This window comes from Propithecus coquereli, unplaced genomic scaffold, assembly GCF_000956105.1.
Source record: "Propithecus coquereli isolate 6110/MARCELLA unplaced genomic scaffold, Pcoq_1.0 Scaffold50, whole genome shotgun sequence".
Lineage (NCBI taxonomy): Eukaryota > Metazoa > Chordata > Mammalia > Primates > Indriidae > Propithecus > Propithecus coquereli.
The window spans coordinates 350,364-364,291 of record NW_012150841.1 but is presented as its reverse complement, the minus strand read 5'-3'; the positions used below and the strand labels follow the sequence as shown (position 1 = coordinate 364,291).

Genomic DNA, 13,928 nt, shown 5'->3' with positions numbered 1-13,928 from the left:
TATTTTCTTATTTGTATGAGTATTAAAAAATAAATAAATAAACTTTGTTACTTCAATATCCCTTAGTAACTTTTCTGTCACAGTGTCAAATATAAGAATTTCTTAAAATTCACAATTTCTTAAAAGCAAACAACCTATTGAAATTCTTATTTACCCCTGTCATAAATAAATATGGAAGTGAAGACTTTTGTCCTTAATGATTTCAACTTGTTATTTTCTACAAATGGTAGCAAAATCTTTGTAGAAAAATCACTGAGAGCCTGTGAACTTTGTGGTTTTTAAGATTTGCAATGGCTTTAATTTTTAATACATTTGAAAATGTACTTCTAGTGGACGTTTAATTTTCTAGATAATGGCAAACATGATTTTAATGTATTTTCTTTTACACCAATGCCATTTATCTCCATTTCATTTCTTCTAATAGCTTTTCATTTGAAAGCTTCAAACCATTTGGAATATTTTTTATCAGTTATATGTCTACTCAGTTTCTCATTTATTGTTAAAATTTATAAATTTATTAGTAAAATTTATAAAATTTATAAATGTTTCTCATTTATTAGTAGAATTAGTAAAATTCTCAAGTATTGACTTGAGAATGACTCTTAGGTACTCCCTGTGGACAAACACCTTCAAAATTAAAGTCATTTTTATCATTTTCTAGCAAATTCATCATTCAGCATCAATTTTGACGATGGAGACAAATAGCATTGGGGTAAAGTAAATCAGTCATATGTCTACTACATTTCTCATTTATTAGAAAAATTTATAAATGTATTGACTTTAGAATGACTTTTAGGTAGTCTGTGTGGATAACACCTTCAAAATTGATGCTGAACCATGAATAATTGCCTTGTGTATTTGATTTTCTTTAGTTAATTTTGTATCAACATTAAAGGAGTTTGATCTAATCCATACTTCTCTGGTTTCCTCATAATAATTTGTGGTCTAACAGATCAAGTGTCTTTCTAAAGACAAGATACAATGCTGTCTACTCCATTTCCTTTACCCCTAAGCTTTTTTTTTTTTTTTTAAATAGGGAAAAGAGCTAGGTTTACAGTCATTATTCTTATGTAAGTTTGCAGTGGACTTTTAGGGTAATAGAGAACCACTTAATCTTTACTTGGTTTATAATTTTAGGCATTAGTGTCATGGGCCAACACTTATTAAGTTATATTAAGAAATATTATAAATTAAAAGATAAACAGTGTCTACTGCAATGCTTAGGTTTGCTTAGCAAAATAAGGGACAATAAAATAATTTTTTTTCCTGCTATAATGGGTAATATTTGATATTCTACCATATTAATGGGTTGCATAAAGTGGAATTGACCATTTCATGTCATTTTCAACAGGCAGGGTTCAGTTGCCTGATTAATATGATCAAATATAGTCATTAAGCTGGTTTTTCCAGTTGAGATTCTACATCAGTTCAAATTAAATAGAAAAGAATGCCAGATCTTTTCTGTGATTTATGTTATGCAATACTGGTTAAAGTTTTGTCTACATAGAGACTGCAGACTAAAATTTTAAAGAAAGATGGAATAGGAACTCTTCTATTTAAATAGCCATGTTAATTTTATATCATACATTTAATTAGAAAGTTCCTCCACCTTTAACAAATGTATATTGGTAAATATAATGATGGAAACGTAAGTGCTAGGTGTGGTATGTTTTAAGGAAATAAAACTTGTACAAGAGAGGTGACCTTGTGTAAAGGGCTTTATGTGTCTCATTCCTCCTTCTATTCTCAAATGTCTAGAACAGTGATCGTATGATGAGTGCTCAGTGTGTGGAACAGTGAATCAATGACTCATGATTGTCACAATATTTAGAGAGTCTTTCCTAGTTACTTGATGGAGACAAAGAAAAAGCTCTTAATTTATTGGATGGAAACTCCATACAGTAATAGTTTACTTTGTGGCTAACTTAATCATAATGATGTTCACTAATTATAAATAATACTTATGGGAGTTGTGAAATTATTTTTCAGTTCTTTTCTGTTGTCTTAAAAAGGAATGGGATCATTCTTCTCTGTTCGGTTTTTTAAATTTATCTTTCATTTCAGAATATTACGGGGTTCAAACACTTTGGTTACATATATTGTACTACCCAAGTTAGAGCTACAAGTGTGCCCAACCCCCAGACATCATGTATTGTACTCATTAGGTGTGAATTTACCCATCTTCTCCTCCCCGTCCCACCTGCCTGATGCCCTGTGAATGTTACTTCCATATGTGCACCTAAGTGTTGACCAATTAGTACCAATTTAATGGTGAGTACATGTGGTGCTTGTTTTTCTATTCTTGTGATACTTTACTTGGAAGAATGGGCTCCAGCTCCATCCAGGATAGTACAAGGGGCATTAGTTCATCATTTTTTATGGCTGAGTAGTACTCTATGTTATACATATACCACATTTTATTAATCCATTCATGTATTGATGGACTTGGGTTGTTTCCAAATCTTTGCAATTGTGAATTGTGCTGCTATGAACATCCAAATGCAGAATGTCTTTTTTATAGAATGCCTTTTTTTCCTTTGGGTAATTACCCAGTAGTGGAATTGCTGAATCAAATGGTAGTTCTACTTTGAGCTCTTTGAGATATCTCCATATTAATTTCCATAGAGGTCATACTAGTTTGCAGCCCCACTGGCAGTGTAAAGAGTGTTCCCATCTCTCTGCATCCATGCAGACATTTGTTGTTTTGGGACTTTGTGATAAAAGCCATTCTCACTGGAATTAAAGCAATGTGTGTCTCTTCTAACTGGTATTGATTCAACCCATTACCCCCACTAAATATCTAGCTTAGGGAAATGAATTTAATGTGGGACCAAATCCTGATCATAAGGGATCATATTTTTATGTCATGCTTTCTGTTTCTTGAAGATTTTAGAAATTAAAAAAATTCTCTTGAACCATTTGTTTCTTACAATAACCTTGTATAGTAATAGAAAGCAGTAATTATACCCATTTTCTAAATGAGAAAAGTAAGGGTTGGAGGGAGGAATGGACTATTCATAATTACAAATTAGGCTATAAACAAAAATGGTCAAAAGCCCAGGGCATGTTTATCCGTGTGTTCCATTATTCTTATGAAACTGGGAGGTTTCCTACATGTCACTCTTGGTGACTTTATTACTAGAACTTGCTTTAAGTACTGGCGCTTTATCTTAATCCAATTGTTAGTTTGTTCCTATTTTTCTTTACTATTGCCAAGAATGAGGTCACCTGAAATTTGAAACTCACATAATTAATTTAAAAATCATCAGACAAAAATCAATCATCTCTTCAAACAATTTCATGTAATAAATTAAAAGACAGCCTAATTGAATTTACCAACTATATTTCATTGCATTGAAAGTCTTCTGGATATTATATTTTGGTCTGTTATTAAAATTTTTATGAATCCTTCAAGATTAACTGGGCATTAATCATCCCCAAATAGGCAGCTTCTCAGAGAAATTATTTTTAGTAATTCATTTGTTCTGAACAAATGTTATGGCATTTGGATTTTGGAAAATTATTCTATGTTATTGTGGGGGAGAAGGAAATTTCCCTTTTGCCCTCAGAAGATTCGCTGAAAGACCAACTCACAAGGCAGCAGATTAATAAGAGAAAGAAATGACAAATTTATCACCATGCTTACGGGGAGAATCACAGAGTGATTACCCAATATCCCAATAGGATCCAGAAATTTATATACCCTCATTTTAGAGGGGAGGGGAAGATAAGGAATATAGGCAATTCTGTTTAGAGACGATAAATGGTTGCTAGTGAGGGTGAAAAGACACTTGGGAGAATGAATGGATGGGAGGAAACAGACTGACTTGAAAATGATTCTCTTTGGAAATTAACTTAACTTGAGAGACAGGTATTATCTTTAAAATGGGTTGGGCTAGGCCTGGTTGCATTCTTGATCTTCTTTCCTGCAATATATTGTGATAACAGGGAGGGGAAGGAAAGGAAAATGTTCTTTTGGATAGGTCCATCTGGTTTTGTGCAGATAGAGGGAAAGTCCTTTCCAAGGCCTGTTGATCTCCAAGGGCCTTTAAGTCAAAATACTCTTTATACCAAGGAGTCATATTTTGGGGTAAAATTCACTGAGCTCCTTCATTCTCCTGTTCCTTATTTACATTTGAGAACAACATTTAGAAATTAAGACTCTTATATTTAATTTTTAATAGATTAGTAAATTGTTTTAGTCTCTTTTTAAATAGAATTGTTTATATATCTTAAATCATGAACTAAGAATTTAGGAAATTTTTTCACTTGGAAATGTAATTTAAAATGTCCTCTTTTTTCTTTTTTTTCTTTCTTTTCTTTTTTTAGTTCCAGGTGCAATTTCTGATTTACAACTTGCAGAGGTAGAAGCCACACAAATAAGAATTACTTGGAAGAAACCACGACAACCAAATGGAATTATTAACCAATATCGAGTGAAAGTGCTAGTTTCAGCGACAGGAAAAATTTTGGAAGATACTTTGCTCACAGGGAAGAATGAGGTATTGCATTTTCACTTCACTTCTTGGTGAGCTCTTTCTGCTTGGTTCTGGCTCTGATAACTTGGAAGACTTACCAGCACTCAAACATCAAATATTTGACAACTTCCTAGTACAGAGTGAAGTAAATTTGGGACATGTTGATAATCCAACTAGATCATATTTCATTTTAGGCCATATATTATTAGTGAGGTGCCATTATTCTTCTAAAATTCATTTTTGGCATATCAAAATGTTAATTGAGCAATTAAGCACGACTAAAGGTACTTCCATAAATGAATATTATTATGCTAATTTAGTTAATGAATTATTTGGAAACTACTGTTATGATTTAAATACTTCTTCAAAGGCTGTGTTTGCAATTTGGAACAGTTGCCAGTGAAAGGCACAGTAATTTTAGTTGCTGTTGTTAACAAATGTTTATGTCCAATTTGGTCTTGGCAAGCTAAATTTCAGAGCTGCCACATTTTTTTTTTTTTAAATTCATTTGATTAAAGAAATCATATAACTAAATAAAAGAGATTTAAGTTATTTTATAATAGATTTAAAATAAAAGGACTGGGATCTTTTGACAATGTGTTTGCTTCTATCCACACTGAAAGTTCTATTTTTTTCCCTTTGTTTCTGTTAGGAAGTACAGACAGCACTGATTTTCCTTCACTATCTTCATTCACCTCACTGAGGCAGCTGTTTACCTGTGTGTGAGGACCCGTTAAGCCTCCAGACTAGTCATATGCGGATATTGGCTGCCTCCTGGGGCACTCAAAGAGTAACCATACTTAGGATCACTGCAGCAATCACTGAGCCTTAGAGACATACATGACAGTTATTCGGCACCTGGCTTCTGCTGTGTTGTTTCAGAGTTATTGCTGCTTCTTTCTATCTGTGCTGTTATTTCCCCCCACACATACTGTCACTCTGTTTCTAGTCCCAGCTTTCCTCTACTTCTGGCACTTACCTGGACATGAAAATTGAGCTTACCATATGCTCAATGCACTCTGGCCACCTTGGACTTATCACTCCAAGGTGTTCACCATCTCCAGCCCAGAGTCAAATTTTTGTCTTGTGTTGACACCTTTCCTCTGTGCAAAAGATGTTGGGTTATGCCTCTCATACTCTAGTAGACCACTCAGGCAAAGGGCAAAAGCTTAATTAACCCTTTGTTCTTGCTGAGAAGGTCTTAAATTAGACAGTGAGATTTCTTATAATAGGGCTTATATACCCACCTTACACGGTTGGGAGTAAATGACATAACAGAGAAAACCTCTACCTTAGTGTGTTCGTTTATCATCCCTTTCCTTGACCTTGGTACCTCTCTCAGGACAAGGACTCTCTCCTTCCATTCACTACTAATTTTCTCAAAGGGTAGCCTCCATTCCCTGTCTCAAGAACTCTTTAAACCCTTGAAATCTTTTTAGAAATCACCAGGGTGACCTCCTCAGTGTAAAATACAATGACTAAATATTTTTGACCATCCTTGTTTTCCTTATCTCCTCCAAAATCTATAGCTCTGCCTGCCTCCCCTGCTCCAACACTATTTGTTCCTAATACTTCCTCCACTTTTATATACTGTGACTTTGCTACACGTGGCCTTGCACAATTAAAAATGAAGAAAATAAAGCTAGCTCTTGCAACTATTTTCTATCTTTTTCTTCATAAAGGTATTCCAGAGAGCTTTGTTTCCAGCCATATCATAACATTTCACTTTGAGAACCTTCCATTGTGAGGCTTAACTGGGGAAGAATCCACTTCCAGGCTCACTCAGGTTTTGGGCAGATTTTATTTCCTTTTGGCTGTAGAACTAATGGCCCTGGCTTCTTGCTGGCTTTTGAGCAGAGACTACCCTCAATTCCTAGAGGACCCCTACGGTTTCTTGCCACATAGGCTTTCCTAAAATGGCCATTTCCTTCATTAAACCAGCAAGCAGGGTCTAACTAATATAATCATGGGAGTGACACGCCAACCCCTTTGCTTTATTCTGTTGGTTAGATGCAAGTCACAGGTCCTACTCAACTCAAGAGCAAGACATTATACAAAGGCATGAACAATAGGGATAATGGGTATCCACCTGGGAGACTATCACTATACTTTCCCAGCCTACTATTTTTTATACTTCACTCACCTATTAGAATAATCCTTCCAAATGTAAGCATATGATTTGCATTATAAAAATATCCTAATAAGAATTGAAAACAGATGGGGAAGATATATATATATATATATATATATATATATATATATATATATAAGCTAGCTTCTCATTATCATAGCAGAAAGTCAATAGGTCCTAAAGTTAATGAGTATTAACAGAGCAGTATTAGCATATTATTTAGTGATTTTAGAAGTAAACACCATAAGAACCAAACACAGGAATTAACTAAAGTATTGCTTCTGGAGAGTAAGGCTTGGAGCAGGGAGAGTATGAACAGGGAATTATTTTCATTATAAATCTATCATCTTTCCCTTGTTTTTTGTAGCCATGTACATATATCATGGTGATGAAACTTTAAAAAAATCCTTCTGTGCTAGGCATGATCTGACCTCATCACCCTCATTGGATTTTTTTTTTCCCATGGACCTCTCATAATTTATTTGTTCTTTAATAAATTGGGATTATTTAAATGAATTGAAATATATATTAGATTTTACCTTCAGTATTTAAGCAAATATTTTAAAAATACATTAGCAAATTGAATCTCAGAGTTTGAGTATTTTTCTTTCAACTTCCAAACTTACACATGAATCTCATCTATAACATTCCTAATAAATGATTGCATATCCAGCCTCTGCTAAAATATTGATCAACTCTGATTATAGGGTATCTACCACCACAAAAACAGCTCCTATTCGATAAGTTTAAAATCATTCTTCTTTATGGTTCCAGAAGTATCTATTTATTAAGTAACTATGAAGTTTTAGGTATTCTGCTAGGCTCAGAAATAATAAATGAGAGCCCACTCTGTTCTTGAACTATTTTGAACTGAAATATTTGCCCTTTAATGTTTGGCAGGTGGTCCCAACTCTCCTCCCTAGACCTACACAGTAGATTATCGTGACTATGAGCCTGGAATTTGAAACCAGGAAAATGTGTTCAAATTCTACCTCTGCTATCACTAGTTTTATGAACTCAAATAGATGACTGTAAAATGGAGAGATAATAATGTCTATCTCTTTGGGGTATAATGAAGTGAGATCACATGGCTAAAAGTGTTTAGCACTCTATTTGACACATAGTAGTTTAAAAAGTTAGTCTTTGCAGTAATAACAATAATAAACAACAATTTAACCTTTTCTCACTGAAGACAATAGTTATAATTTTCCTAAAGCTTAGTATCTCAGTTTTTCATTAGTAATGGTTTCTAGGTCCTTCGCATCATGGATTACTCTCTTGTGTATATTTTCCAGTTTTTCAATGATCCTCTTACTCAACTGAACACAATTTCTGTGTGAAGCACCATCAAATTGGTATTAACTGATCACATTTATTTGCACATATAGTAGTAACATTCATTGGGTGTCAGGCAGGTCGGAGGCAGCAGGAGTGGACGGTTATATTCACATCTAATGGATGCGGTGTGCACCACCTGGGGGATGGACATGCTTGAAGCTCTCACTCAGGTGGGGCAAAGGCAATATATATAACCTAAACATTTGTACCCTCATAATACACTGAAATAAAAAAAAAAACCCTAAAGCCATCTCTCTATGGACTGCTCTTTAGTTGAATTTCACACTCAGATCTCATCTGGTACTTGTTCTATTAGGAAAACACCTTTTCTCTAACAGACAACTTGCTATCTAGTGTTACAAAATTCTGAGATTCATGCAGATACATCTTTCACCCAACATATTCCTTGAGTATATCAAAATTTCTCACTAGCGGATGTGAGAAAAAAGTCAGCTAACTACTTGTCCAGTTGATAGGAATGAGGCTGAAGACAGAAGCTGAGAGTAGTTTAGGAATGCCTTAAGTTTACTTTATTGAGCATTAGGAATATAAATGGAAGCAAGCCTTAAAGATTTGTTCACCCAAATAATGTGTTAAGTGGTAGTGTCCTTTAGGAGGCTTCTAGGCATATGCTAATTACAAACTTTTCTTTTTACTACTTCTTAATAACAGCATAAATCATATTATAGTCTATATTAAAATATAGAAGTATTTCTTAGGAATAAGTTAAACACTTTATTAATTCAATTCAGCAGACCTCCACCTAGTCTAAATTGATAGATATAATTGTTATTTAAAAAAAATAAAACCACATATGCTATAATGAATGTTATTACATGTGAAATCAAGTTGGTTTATTCAGGTGGATTAGGAATTTAACTCTGAAGACTTCTTATTTTTTCATGTAAATTCCAGGAATTCCTGGGTAGCATATGCAAGGCCTTTCTTGTTGATGAATTGTGACATTCCCTAACTCAATGATTCTCAGCCAGTGGCTATTTTGCTTTCCAGGAGACATTTGGTAATCTCTGGAGACATTTTCATTGTCACAAGTGGGAGGATGCTTCTAGTGAGTAGGACCAGGGTTGCTGCTAAACATCCTGCACTGCACAGAACAGCTCCCCACAACAGAAAATTATGTAACATAGAATGTCGATAGTGCTGAGATTGAGAACCCTGGACTAACTCAATGAGTCCAAAACTATTAGGCATTATAATGGGCTTTTCGCCCTTCTATTTCCCTCAATTACATTCCTGCTTCTCTCTGCCCCTTTCCATTATTCTCTTAAATTCTAATTCTTTCCTGTCACTTTTGCTCTTATAATTATTACTTTTTTCTCCTTTGAAAAACGTAACATCTAATCTAATGTCTTTTTAAAGAGGCAAAGTGTGAGAAATGTTCACGATATGGCACAGTTAGTGATCATTAGTAACATTCTGAGTTGTTACAAAACCAATCATTTTCAAATCATTGCCCTAGTTATGGAGGGTTTTCCCAAAACCAGAATTGGAGAGAAATTCATAGTCGAAAGTATTCAGGTCAACTCTTATGCTGAAATGACAGTTTGTCAACAGACATGCTTAATTGATGGGATGAGGTAATTGATGGGATACTGTGGTTTAACTCAATAATTTATCTGACATGGGGTAGAAAATATTGAGAGATTTAATGCAAAATTTTAGTTCAGGGGGAAATTCTTTGTACTACCTCACTATCCCTTCTACAGCACTTTGTACACTGTAGATTCTCCAAGGGTGACTGATTGATAGTGGAAACAGCTGTGTGGTTCGGGCATAAACTATTGACTGGAATACCAGAGCATCTCTGAATTATGGGTTTGTGATCCATGCCCTCCCTGATTTCCCTGTGGGGGCAGAGCTGAAGTGAGTTGTTGGAAGACAGAAGACCTTTACCTTGTTCCACATAGGGTTCCCTATCCAGAGTTCTTTGTCACAGTGTTTTTGAGGTAGATCTTATGGGTGTTCTCCTACCATTCACCACAATACTTTTCTAACTAAAGTTGTAAGAAGATTTTGATAATTTTATCTTGTAAATATTATTTTTGGAGGACTGGATATTTTTTGAATCATTTATTCTTTCATCTCTCAGAAAAGTGAATATTTAAATAATTTGCTTGGAAGATAGTTAAATTAACAGAACTACTCTGAAATTTCTTGCCTTTCTGAGTTTTTTCCTGAGCATCAACTATTTTTTTTAAAATACTAAATGCTTTGATGTTAATAAAGAATAGAAAATCTATTTTTGGCTGTAAGAGTGAATACAACCCAAAAATAGGTAATTAAAAGACAGAAACACCAAAACTTATGAACAAATGAAATCTATGTAATGAATTTATAATAAATTCTGAGGATGCATGAGCGTGAAATTGACAAGGAATAGAGTATATTTCTAAAAAAAGGGTTTTGGAGGTGAATTTTGAAGCAGAATTTGCAAAGGAATTGACTAAAAAAGGCTAGTTTTTGCAACGTGTTCTTTTTTTTTTCAAAACTATTTTATTTTGGAAAATTTCAAAGACATAAAAATAGAGAAAAGAGTATGATAAGCCTCCATATACCCACCACTTGGATCCAGTAATTATCAGTAGCCTGCCATTCTGGCCTCAGCTGGTTCCTATTGTTGCTGCTGCTACAGATGTACTTTAAAATAAATTCCACACTTCACATCATTTTGCTGCTATATGCCTAAGCATGAGTATCTAAAAAACATGGACATTTCAGTACAAACAATAATGCCATGATCACAATTAACAAAATTTCTAATATTGTTTTACTATCACCTAATACCTAGACCATATTCAAATTTCCTTGATTATCTTGAAAGTCTATGTTGATAGGTATGTCCTAATTAGAATCCAAAGTCCACACATTGCACTTGGTTATTAAATCTCTTAAGGCAATATTTCCTTTGATTGATATTTAGTCTTTTTTCAAAAATTGACATTCTACACAAATATCTAATTATTTGGTAAAAATATCTTTTTCTCATTTTGTTTCAATGAGTTATGCTGGGTGGGAATGGAGGAGAAGGGAGAGAGTCATCTTGTTATCTCAACGAAAAGCTCTACTATATGCATCTGTAATCTGTTCCTGATGTTTTCACTTCAATATCTGCCACTTTGGTGAACTTGACATGTGTGAATTACATTATGAGATCTAGGAACAATTGCAATTGCTTAAAATATTTCTTAGATCCAGAGCCTTGGATAGGTGTACCATGAACCTTCCTTGAATACTATTACTATGCAGTTTTATTCTTGTCTGTAACTTCACTCTGTTGTAGATAAACTATTATTGTTGTTATTTATATTTATTAAGCAGGCATTCAGACCTCTCACACCTCGTATACAAGTGAGGACACATAAATAGGGAAGCAAAACATGTTTTAATACATCAGTATGCCCAGAACATTTACCTTTTGGGGGTGGAGGTGAGCAGTTAAAATTTCAGTCATGAAATCTTTACATTAGGATGTCTAATCTTACCATAAACAGACTAACCAAGTCCAGAAACAAGTAAGTATCTGCTTCTTCCCAAAATATAGTATTGATCTCTTAAGAAATAGAGCGATCACAATGTGTTAAAACGACACAAGGTTTGGGTAGCTTGAAATGAAATCTTGGAATCTGAAGAAAACAGTCAGGGAAATAATATATTTTTAAAAAGCATGATTCCAAAGTTGCAAGTTTGTTTTTAAACTAATAGTTGATTTAAGTCATCAAGTATAATGGCCACAAGCAGTCTTTGTAAATATCTACTTTTAATTACAGTATATAAATGACCCCATGGCTCCAGAAATTGTGAACATAGAAGAGCCAATGGCGGGATTATATGAAGGTTCAGCAGAGATGTCTTCTGACCTGTACTCACTTGCTTCATTTATGTATAATAGTCATCCATATAATATTTTTCCTGCAAGGAATGGAGCTGAAGACCAGAATTCACCAGTTGGTAGGTAAAACTTTAATTTTCTATAAAGTGCATTTGAACAATCAGTGCTAGATAGCAAAGATATGAACCTTAGCTTAGAGTTCAACTTATTATTAATGGTCCATGAGCTGGAGTCAGATATTTTAACTGTGGATAACCTCATGCAGCAAATGGAAATGCCACACAGGCAGAAGCTGGCCCCTCCTAACCCATTTGACCTTCTTCCTAAAGAAAGTAGCACCCTAGAGTCTCTGGCCAAGCTGCATAGACAATCAGTTATTACAGTTGCCAAAGCAGGTGTGATGGGAAGGGATTAACATATCTTCAAATCATTTACAGGCCTCACACTCTCTACAGCTTTTGACTAATAGGTTTTCAAATGTCACTAAAGGTAAATAGGTCAGAAAGTTACAACTCTAGTGCATGGTGTGATAAACAGGTGTAGGTGACCCCAATGATGTGGTGATGTCATTAGTGTATACACTTGCTCTTCAGTGTCAATGGCTCTTATTGTTTCTAAAAGGAGAAAGTCATATATGGCAAATTAAAAATATTAGGCTAGATTACACAGGTCTGTATTATCTCTCTGGTTTTTCTAAAATGTTAAGTGAGAAGAATATTGTATTTCATTGCCTTTTTTCTGATTTGGTATTTGTCCCATTCTAAATTAAAAGTATTATATTATTCTATTTATGGTAGAATTAGTAAAAAATAGCACATAACATACAATGTATGTTTATTTCATTTAGTGATTTGTTTTTATTATGCAAAGAAGACTAGGGGCAACACTAAAAATTAAGAGGCCCATGATTTCTGGTGCAGATGTTTCCCTAATTTGGCCTAATTGCTAATTAACAGTTTTGCAAGCACAAGTTCTAAATAAAGTAAAAATCTAACATTTAAAATGTTCATGCATATTTATGTGCCAGTTATCCAAGGATGCTTGTTTTAAAAAATTATTGGTTTAGTGAATGCATGGTGAATTTTAAGTCCAAATAAAACTCTCACTTTTTAACTCTTCTATTAAAAGCTAATATTGATTCATAATATTTCAATTTTATATTATTATCTTATCTTTCTTCTCAGAAAAATTCCTAGCCAGTCTCTTTTAGTTATATTTTCTCAAAACACTAATCTCATGTTCCAGAATGCTGAATAGTATATAAAAACTAGCAGAACTATATTATAAACACATAATGTTTATAGATATTATTGGGGGTATTAAGAACTCATAATAATATTCGATATGATCTTTAAAATTAATGTCTTATATTCACTGTTAATTATATACCTACCGTTAATATAGAGGAGTACATGGAGAGATTAATGAATAATATGAAATAAAGTTTAAGATTTCACAGTGTAAGCAAAAATAATTCGATTATGAATCCAAACATTTTTTTTTTTTACTTATTTCAAATAGTAACTACAAGGAATCAGTATATCACTGACATTGATGCTGAACAGCTGTCTTACGTTATCAGGCGACTTATACCTTTCACTGAGCACATGATTAGTGTATCTGCTTTCACCATCATGGGAGAAGGACCACCAACGGTTCTCAATGTTAGAACACATGAGCAAGGTAAGGATGTATTTCCTTTGAAACAATCACCTGCAAACATTGCTCTTGCATTCTTTTCATTCATATTAATTGTTTACTCTTATTTTCAAGTTCCAAGCTCCATTCAAATTATAAATTATAAAAATATTAGTTCTTCATCTATTTTGTTATACTGGGATCCTCCAGAATATCCCAATGGAAAAATAACTCATTATACAATTTATGCAATGGAATTGGATACAAACAGAGCATTCCAGATGACTACTATAGATAACAGCTTTCTTATAACAGGTAGAACAAAACTTTCATTTTTTTACATTCCTATTCTGATGGCAAATATGCATCTCTCTAGGTCTTAAACACTGCAGGACAAATACTGTGTCATTCCAGACTTTATTGTTTTATGTTTCCAAGAATATCTTTTGAAATACTTTTCAATATCTGCCACTTTGGTGAACTTGACATGTGT

The 13,928-nt window shown here is 33.7% G+C and overlaps 1 protein-coding gene across 1 annotated transcript in view; it reads left to right on the top strand.

The window, feature by feature from the left end:
- Positions 1 to 13,928, top strand: part of PTPRQ (protein tyrosine phosphatase, receptor type, Q) — a 303,100-nt gene that overhangs the window by 38,578 nt on the left and 250,594 nt on the right. The window contains exons 9-12 of the mRNA XM_012656309.1: positions 4,330 to 4,502; positions 11,736 to 11,916; positions 13,319 to 13,480; positions 13,571 to 13,750. Coding sequence (XP_012511763.1) covers positions 4,330 to 4,502; positions 11,736 to 11,916; positions 13,319 to 13,480; positions 13,571 to 13,750 — 696 coding nt within the window. The remainder of the gene's footprint in view (positions 1 to 4,329; positions 4,503 to 11,735; positions 11,917 to 13,318; positions 13,481 to 13,570; positions 13,751 to 13,928) is intronic.